Below are 9,850 nucleotides of genomic sequence, written 5' to 3' on the forward strand. Positions count from 1 at the left end.
CATAGATTTAACATCGACGCATTCGGTTCCAGTGTTCGAAAAGCTAAGGACTCCCAGCTCAACTCATCTTTAAAAACCAAAACACAGATTCCGAGTCATTATCGGGGCAGGTTTATCCTATAGCAATTTCCTATCTTATTTTCTTGTCCATTTCGTGATTTTCTTGGAACCTCTGCATCCAACCCTTAACACTGAACATTCATTCCTTCTTCCCAACCCCCAAGCATTTGCATATTTGATTGCAAATGCTAACTCACGTCTTTACGAACTGATTCATATAAATATAGAAGATGCATTTTTATCATTTCCACATGATGCAGCCATGAGATGTCTGAAAACGTTCATGTCGGATTTTAACAAAGAAGCTTTGATCAGCAGGAATTATCGTATGGTGGTCGAGTAAACACTGCATTACTCTCGTTCTACTTTAAGCCTGCTTTTTTTTTTTTTTAGTGGCGGATCAAATCTACCTCCAGAAAATCAACACCTGTAGTGGTATCCATTGTTAACAAAAAACAGCGCGAACAGGAAAACACAAGACAAGGTAAAAGGAAGCTAAAGGACAATGAAGAAGGAGAAGAAGAAGTGTACTCCCCTATTAGACCAGGTTAGAATCTTGTATCTGCACAAAGAAACGTTGCCGAGGGAACTGGTTGAAGCATATTGTTCTTCAAGAGAGAACAAGTGCATCAGCAAGACTTCTTTTGCTCTTTCAAGCAAAAAGATTTCTTTTTGAGTGACGTTTTGTTTAGTAGATGAACCGAGGGATGTTTCAAGCGAAAGCATTGTTTTCGGCACATTTGTTTTTGGCTGGGCCTTGGATTAAAGTCTTAGCCTGAGTTGTGAGTCAGCGGTTTTCCTGTAGCTTCCTTTTATCTTGTCTTGTGTCTTCCTGTTCGTGTTGTTTTTTATCAACAATGGATGTTTACCAACTCAGCCTACAAAGTGTCTTGGTAAACCTGTAGTGGTGGCGGATTTGCGCCTGGCTTGAGTGATATAGTCATACAGCGATAGGCATATTTTGGGATCACTCCAAGTGTGTTTATTTGTACCGACACTACGTTCGCTCCGATGTGTGGGTGGATATTTAATATTTACTGGTTAAACCATTTTTCGTTTCCGGCACAGTGTTGCAGACCTTTTAAGTTCATTTGTTGACAGTGGTTTCTGTTTGCACTACCTTCGTTTACAAATGTGTTGTTTTTAACTTGTCACTTAGTTTTAAAAGCCGACGTATATGCTTCACAATGCAGACATTTCCGCAGGACAACGGTTGCCTTGCTTCTATACAAATTAGGGGAATCAAAGGATGATAAAAATGTTGTTTTATCGTTTTTAAAGGGAGCCATCTCAAAATTTCTTGAATGAGGCTTTCACGAAGTTTCATTAAGCGAGTTAGTTGGCCAATTCACTCAAGTCGTTATTAACGTGCCAAGAAGAAGGTACGTATTGGATGCAGCGCACGCTGCAAAATACAAAGCCATTTAGCGTATTCAGTCTCGTAGAAGAAGAGTAGACGTGGACTCGAATAGAATAGACGACAAAAAAGGGGTGATGATTACATCACAGGTTAAAAGAACAAAAGAAATATTTATTTGTTTCCAAACCACTACACTTACCACAGCATTGCCACAACTGCGAATCGTTCGAGGTAATGTATATTGGTGCGGCAGTCTGGACCAAAAAAAAATATATCAACGAACCTGCGAAATAATGGAAGCTGTCCGCAAACCAACGAATGAGCCTGACAGCGTGAGTGAGCCTTGAATTATATTTTGGATGAGAAAGGACTTTATTTAAATGCTTGCTCACATCAGTAACTTTCGTTTTGGTGTGAGACCCGAATGGGTCTAGTTTTCCTGGTTTTCCTTGGCGTTCTTACCTTTCTCTTCGTTTGTTGTGTCCTGGTATGGCATAAAAGAGCAAAGTCTTCAAAATATTTTTCTAGGTGCAAAAACTGGCTTGCTTGGTCATTCCTGTTTGCGGTCCTCTGTTTCGCGCTTCTTTTTAGAAATTCTAATTCATAGTGCCCTGCAAATGATTGTATGTTTCAAATCCTATTCATTCCTTTCATACCATGACTTTATAGTTCTTGGGACTTCACTCGTACATCCCTAAAATGAAAACGAAATCCCACAGGAAACCCTAGGTATTTCTCGGTCATTAGCTTATGTTTCTGAGATCAGTCATCACTACTTGTGTAAGTTTATCGAGGACTCGGCTGAGGGGTGCCTCATAAATAATTGAAATTACACAGTCAGCATCATGTGCTTGCTCCTGCGAAAATTTGTGATCAAGAGCTAGAGAACTAAATTTGCAACTGGTGCTTTGCCTCGGGTTCCTAAGCGTTTTCAACTTTTACCTCTAAAGAAGGCACATGGAGAAGAAGAAACGTTCTCTAAGCAGTGACTAATAAAGCGATGAGAAATCAGGGCGATTTCGTGGTCTTTTTTGTATATGGCTTGCGAGCCTTCATTGGCCACTGCCGGTTAGCTGCGCCTAGTTGGCGGTGTTCTTTTTGGGGAGCGGTTTTACTTTTCGAGGGGAATTAAATTACGCTCGGCATAGATTGAGCCTTCTTCAGAACATGTAAGGAAAGTGTGTCCCAAAAGCTGTTTCTGCGATATAGAATTCGTAGTTTAAGATGCAAGTCTTACGCGTTTTGAGGGATCTTTCAAATCTGCTTTGAATGATGCACCGAGACCGTGCACCAATCATATTACATCCCTGGCCGCCAGTTCTTCTTCTGCCCAGTCTATTCGCAGTTAATTCTGATAGGCCACGTGCGCTCGCAGTATGCATCTTGTTTATTCGAAGACCTAAACCTTCTCGCTTATCTCAGAAGATTAACACATGATTGCGGCATAAATCTAGTTTACCTTCTCGCGTTCATACCGCTCTCCAGATTATTCATGGCTCGCTGTAATCAGCTGAAATACATATTGAACAGCTTCTGTTTCTAGAAACCATTAGCAATGGCTTAGCTCTGCTATTCCTGGATATACGTAGCGTACAACGTAAACACCCGCGGCAGTGGGCTCAGATGATTCAGTCTTCTGGGGCTCTCTCGGCCGCTCCAGGAATGCGGCTTGTCGTGACGGTACATCGCGCGCCCATTGTCGAATACAACCAGCATATCATCGAACGCATCAAAATTCGCCGGTGGTCTATCATGCGTTTGTACTAAAGGAATGGCGCACTATCTGTTACTCGCGGAATCCCTCTATCATCCTCACGGTAGACAAAAGGAATTTTGAAGAGCGTTTCATGATCTGGGGCGTGCCGCAGGGGCAAAAAGCTGGGCTGGGGATTCAAGGTATGAAGGTTCGATTCCCCGGTGGAAGGCAAGGTTTACTGTTATCGATTCAATGGGGATTGGGCATAAGACTTCCGGTATGTTGCTTCGAATTTCTCCGCTCTCGCGCGTGCGCATAACGGGCGGCCTAGTCTCACGCGAAATTTAGCTGTGGCCCCCGTAGTGATGTTTTACGCTACAAACTATTTTTTACAGCTTAAGTACAAGTGCGAAGTTTGCTGGTTCTCTGCAATGAGTGCTAACTGCCGCGAATACCTGTTATATTGCCCAAAATCGAAAATCGGGGCTCTGCTTTTGGTAATAAAGGTCTCGAATATTGCAGCAGCCTGCACCGCCAAGTAGAGCCTGAAAAGGCATACTGTTCATATGTGCGCCACGTATTCCTCTGCGCGTGCCTTAGCTGGTAGCTGGCTTGTGTTCGGCATCTCCCAGGTGAAGGTCCGAGAAACAAGACGCCTGATAAGTACCTAGGGACCTATATTCGATGCCTACAAACAGTCGCTGCGCTGCTGACTACAGGGGAAGCTCATAGTGGACACCGTCCCGATGCTCAAAAATGGCATGCTAGAGGTGGAGGCAATCTAGTGGGAAGAAAAATTGTGCCGCATTTCTTGGGCAAATGTTCGCCATACCAGTTCTTACCACATTTCTTAAGAAATGTACGGATAAAACCTTTGGAGAGCCGGCTAGAGAACTCATGGTTTATATTCTTCAGACAGCTATAAACAAATACTGCAACCTCAAGAATCTACCACTTTGCGGCAAGGTTTGTTGCTCGTACTTTGTTGGTCATTTTCAAGATTTTTTATCACGTTACGAACGAAGGCAAGCCCAGAGGACAAGGCCTAGGCACCTTCCTGTCTCTGCTCATTTTCATTTTACTGTGTTAGTGAACATAAGCGTTTCGGTGTCCGAAAATTCGGCTGCAGCGTTTTATCCCAAAATCATCATTGATCACCTCACCGAAATTTCATTCACGGAAGTTCGCGCTTGACTCCAATGCATATCATTCAGTGCATAGTGAAATTGTTCTATTCCAAACGTGCTATTGCTGCTCACCTGCGATTGCCATTTCTACGCAGAATACGAGCAGAGACAAGGCGGCAGTGGTGAGGAACAGCAAGAATACAGACTGGACCTCGAACAGGGAGAGTGCGTTGTAGGTATCCTCGTGACGTCCCGACAGGCACGACTGCCAGTCGCCCAGCTCCGCTTCGATCCATGCCTGGATTATACCACTCTCTCCAAGCCAGCTCACCCTGCGACACAAATAGCAGCGGACGTTCGAGCCTGTAACATTTTTCACAAATTTTCTTTCGCTGCACTTAGCATGTTCCTAAACTGGGTTTGTTTTCGGGTATAGCCAGATAATTTATAGTAATCGTGTATTCCTTTTCTTACCCTGGTATCGCTATAGGGTAGTATCGAAAAATATTTGTCAGAGAGGGACAGATCGGAAGAGGTCGTTGACAACTTGGTTGAGAGAGTTTGAGTCTCTCCTATTGCAATGTATAAAGTTAAAAAATTCACACGACTTCCTCCACTTTCGAGAGTGAACTCGCCTTAACACAAAGCAATAGAGAGTGCTTTTTAAACCAGCTTCTGTACTCCATCATGCTAGGAAGATGAATGTGCCGATAGTTGTCTTTATCCCCGCATTTGAATTTGCCTCCTTATGTTTAAAGTTGTCTGTATTCGGTTTCTCTTTGTATGTGGTTGGCTAAAAGCTTTTTATATCTGTGGGGAATGTGCTCTCTGCATTCGTTGATGGTTTTGCTATTAATGGCGATCGTATATGAACCTAACACCTCAGACGCGGGACTGAGATGAAATGAGGCAAGGGAATCATATAGCACAATTCCAGCCTCAGCCCGGCTCTGATGTGCTGAATGTTGGTGCTAAAAACTGCGCTAATAGCATGGATGCTGTTTTCCGGTTGAGAGGGAACGTTTTCGGCTCTTAAAGCTCTGCCACGTTACGTCATTGCAATTCTAAACTACAAGCGCGACCGCATTTCCGCCGTAGTCTGACCGATCAAACTTTTTGTCTATGAGACGCAGGAGGCCAAGGTCGACTCCTTTTCTCATGGCCATGGCCAGCTTGGTAGGGTAGGAACTCTCCTCACCGAAGTAGTAGGTACCTGCAGCCAGCCGCCGGCGGCAGGTACGTGACATGTGATACTGCTGCGAGGTGTGGTCGCTCATGATCACCGCTGTCCCTTCGAGCACCTGGCGCAGGTTCTCCTCTTCGTACAGCTTGTTCATGTCGCGGAGGCCGTCCCGCGCCACAGTCATAGCCCATACGATACGGTACACTTCGACACCGTATGCGTTCTGAAAATGCATTGAACCACTTTCAGTAGGCTACATGCAATAGCGAGACAACAAGGAGAACAATGAACAAGGTCAGTACACTGTATTCTCTAAGTTTTACGAAGATTCAAAATATACCTCAAAAGCAGCATCCGACAAGGGTTTCCAATACTATTTTAACTATCATAAGGTCTTCGGAGCGAACGGTTTCTTGTTCACCACGAGAAGCGGTGAATAGCACAGACGGTAAAGCAAGGTACCTCATCATCATTATCATCATCATCAGCCACCTGCAGGGCCAATGCCTCTCCCATATTTCCCCGATTTATCTGGCTCTGTGCTAGCTGCATCCACTTGAGCACTGCGAACTTCTTAACCTCATCCGCCCACCTAACTTTCTGCCGCCCCCTACTACGCTTTCCTTCCCTTGTAATCCAGTTTGTTACCCTAAGCAACCATCAGTTATCCTCTCTTCGCACTACATGTCTTGCCCATGCACATTTCTTCTTCTTAATTTCCACTAGAATGTCAGCAACTTGAGTTTTTCTCTGACCCAATCTACACTTTTCCTATCTCTTAATGTTACCCCTACCATATTTCGTTCTATAGCCCTCTGAGTTTCTATCAACTTAAGTAGAACCCTCTTGGTTAGCCTCCACGTTTCAGCCCATATTTCCACGTTTCATTCAAGCAAGGTTCATGTTTCCCCAAAAGTCTCAAACGAAGAGTACACTGTTTTGGGCTGAAAACGTTAGAAAACATTTTTTCACGGCGCCTTTTGGAGCAGCTGATATTAAAGCTTCTTTTCTTTAGTCAGACACGAACGGTGTGTGCTTGGAGGAAATCAGTGTTGTGAGATTCTACCATTTGATTATCATATTTGACATTCCATCACCAGACAAATGCAGGAAATATTGGCCGCGATTGAACTCATTACATTAGGGTCGCTAACCTTGCCCCGTAAACTTTTAGTCACCGGCGCGTGTAATTTTATAGAAAATCATGAGCACTTGCAGGCAGTCGTCGCAAGTTCTCTGGACAACATTTTATGATGTATTAGGGGTGTTATTTTTAAAACTTCCGAGAGCACTATTGAATCTACACTGCAGAAAGGCGAAAGGTTGAGCGTTGCTGCTGCACACGGAGCAACACGTTTGCTCTCATTATCAATGTAACTAATTATACCGTCCTTATCATTGGTGATGCCATCTTTTGTCATTATCACCAATTGCAGCATCAGTGTTATCGATACTATTATCTTCACTGTAAACAAGGAGAATTACGATGTGTATTTGGCGATCACGGGCATGGGGCAGTTGGTTAAAGCGCTCGGCTGGGGATCCAAGAGACGAAGGCTCGATTCCCAGTAAAGACAAGATTATTTAATTTCTTTATTTTTAACTATTATACTCCGGGTAGCTAAGGAGAATTATTATGCGCGTTTCAAGATCTCGGGAAGCATGACAGATCGCCGCGCAGAGCCACCACGCTTATAAAAGTAGAGAACAGTGTGCTATGGTGCTGGGGTATATGCTTGTGCAGGATCGACTTCTTGTCTAGTTAAGTTTAATAAAGTAATGTTTATGTCTCCTGGATGTTTGATGTGTGGGCCTAGTGAGAGTTTGATGCTGGTGTGACTGTGTATAAAAAGGTTGCGGGATGATACCTTGTTAAATCTGGCTTGAGGTACTTCCATGCAATAAAGAAAAAAATCTTGGGGTTGGCATAGTTGGTTAAAGGACTCGGCTGGGCATACGAGGGGTGGAGTTTAAATTCAAGGTAGAGACCAGATATTTATTTCTCTGATTACGTTAGTTTCGGTTTCGGGTGAAGACATCATCTGACTGACTGCTATAATGGGACCGAACGAACGAGTGAACACCGACCGTACGAGCCATTATAGGATTTTCGTCTTAACACATGAAATTTCTTTACCCAGTTACGATTTCTTTAGTTAAAAGGTCTCGAAGGTGACTTCGTCTGGGAAAAATGAACTCTTCGGATATACGCTGACAATCGTACCGTCTTTCTGGTAGTTCTAGGTCTGCTTACGTTCTAAAGTAGTCTGTTTAATCCACTAACAATGTCCCCTTTACGGCAGCTTTGGCTACCCTTTTGTGATTAATCACTATCTGTATGTGATGTTAGGAAGATAGTGAGAGACCGGAAAGCGTGGCGTGACATGGTCAATAGGGTCACGAAGAGTCGGACACGACTGAACGACTGAACTGAACTGTGATCCGTCCATGTAACTTTAGTCTAAAAAAATTAATGGTACCGTTGACTGCCAGTATATATCGGTAGCGGGCGGCTAATATTGAAAATAAACAAATTGTCACAACAAGGACCTAATTGAACTCTTTTAAGAAGATTTCAGGCTAAGGTACTAAGGCGATTCTTTGGCCTAAATTACTACTATATAAGTACGTAGAAGGGCACTTTATTGCTCTTTTGTTGTAGCAGCCCCTGGATACCCCGTGCACCACATGGTACACTCCATCACTTAGGTAACAGCAAGGATGACCTTGCGGTGCTGAAAAAACTGCAATTTCAAAGACTGTAGTTGCGTAAATGTCTGGCCTGATATAGACAGCAACCGAGGCTATCTGAAGTTTATCTGGCCGCTTGGTGAAACATTGTAGACATAAAGAGGAAACAAAAGAAAAAAAAATGGGAGATGGTTTGACTGTGCCCAATAATTTATACCATGTGAAACTTTCCATATCTGTATAGTGATTTGATATTTACAGATGTTTTAACCTTACTTTTATGGGGGTGATCTGAATATTTTGACCGAGCCAAGTATTTTTAAACGTAGGTTAATTAAATGTTTTAATTGCGAAACATGGGTGTGGATCAACGTCAATCAAGCGCGAGAAAACGGAAGTTGCGGCGTGCGGCGCTAAGCAAAAAAAGTAAAAGCGCAGATGCTTCAATTGTGACGTGTCGGTGGGCGAGGCCTTGGAGGAGGGCCAGCCTTTGCGCGCGCTAAAATGCTGAAAAGAGGAGAAAAGCCGCGAAGGCGCAGATATTGAAAATTTGATTGCAAATAACTCTGCTTCCAAATGCCGCATTTAAAAAATTTTTGCGAGAAGGTTATCTTACATCGACATTCTTTCACATACTAGGCATAGGGAAACTGTATTGCTATGGCTGTTTAGGGCATCCTTTCTTGTGGGTGTGAGTTATAGGCACAGAAAAACTTCTATGGGTGCTGTTTCTTTTACTTTATAGTCCCTAGAGTTTTTCCTCCGAGCTCCACAGACCCTTCACAAGAGATTAATGGTTAGGTTCGGCCATGTTCAGTAGTACGTTCGATCTAAACAATGTTCTGGGCATTTCAATACTGGCCAGTGCGAAGCATGCGTGCTCCATTGATGGTCTTTGAACCATAACTGATCGCACATGAAAGGAGCAAGTTCCCAACTTGCTACTCTCTGGTTCAACCACGGGCACTGCCCACTACACCAGCTGACACTGTCGGAACAGGTGAAGCCAAGCACACCTCACCTCGCGCTCTTTTTGCCTTCGCAGTATCCTTCTCGTTCAGTTCGCTCCGGCCTCGTCCGGTTGCTTCGGCCTCGCCGTGATTGCTTTGCTATGCAGGCTGCTAACGAGAGGCGTCGGCAACAAGCTCAGGCTAGGAAGCGACAACGTGCACCAGAGACAGTGGAAGAACGTGAAGAACGTCCTGCTAAGTGTCGTGCACAAGATGAAGCTCGGCGACTACGTTCTAGCTCTCCGAGTGCTTCCACCTCGTCGGCTACTACTGAAAATATGATTGCTCAGGAACGCCGCAACGCCACCAAACGAAGACAGCGCGCTGAACAATCGCCGGAAGAACAGTCGTAATCATTGTGTGTCATGTGTTACTCTATAGCCAAAATATCGAACCACAGAAGCTACGCCATAAGCAAACACCCAAGCGTAGCCATGCCGCCATTGCTAACGCAAGTTACCAGGCTTAACCAGAGCTAAGTCACTGCAAACTTTTTTCCTCGACCTATATTGGAAGCCTGAATTTGTCAAATAGTTCTACGATACGTGTTTAGCTGGCTTCAGCATAGTGCTTTGTGTGCTTCAGTAGGGGGAGAGTGATATCAAAACCAGTTTTAAGGCAACATGTTTTTGACGTACAAGCTGTTCATCTGATACCCGAGAGAACAACATCTGCACATGCCAAGTGGAGTGCATAGTCAAGATTCTTTCCTTTATTTATGTC

At 44.0% G+C, this 9,850-nt stretch overlaps 1 protein-coding gene across 1 annotated transcript; it reads right to left on the bottom strand.

Moving 5' to 3' along the window:
• Positions 1 to 4,361: 4,361 nt before the first annotated feature.
• Positions 4,362 to 5,942, bottom strand: LOC146193780 (uncharacterized). Its single transcript, XM_084600601.1, has 3 exons — positions 5,889 to 5,942; positions 5,357 to 5,649; positions 4,362 to 4,575 (listed from the first exon to the last, which is right to left on the bottom strand). The coding sequence occupies exons 1-3, from the start codon at positions 5,940 to 5,942 to the stop codon at positions 4,362 to 4,364; spliced, it is 561 nt and encodes a 186-aa protein (XP_084456727.1).
• Positions 5,943 to 9,850: the final 3,908 nt, after the last annotated feature.

The sequence above is a fragment of the Amblyomma maculatum genome, chromosome 4, assembly GCF_055883805.1.
Source record: "Amblyomma maculatum isolate TAMU_Amacu chromosome 4, ASM5588380v1, whole genome shotgun sequence".
Classification (NCBI taxonomy): domain Eukaryota; kingdom Metazoa; phylum Arthropoda; class Arachnida; order Ixodida; family Ixodidae; genus Amblyomma; species Amblyomma maculatum.

Excerpts from the sequence above, each read along its gene's own strand:
- LOC146193780 (XM_084600601.1), bottom strand. The coding sequence starts at position 5,942 with ATGGGAGAGGCATTGGCCCTGCAGGTGGCTGATGATGATGATAATGAT. Across the intron at positions 5,650-5,888 it reads ATGATGATAATGATGATGAG|AACGCATACGGTGTCGAAGT; the intron begins GTACCTTGCTTT and ends ATGCATTTTCAG. Across the intron at positions 4,576-5,356 it reads CTGCGTCTCATAGACAAAAA|GGTGAGCTGGCTTGGAGAGA; the intron begins GTTTGATCGGTC and ends TTTGTGTCGCAG.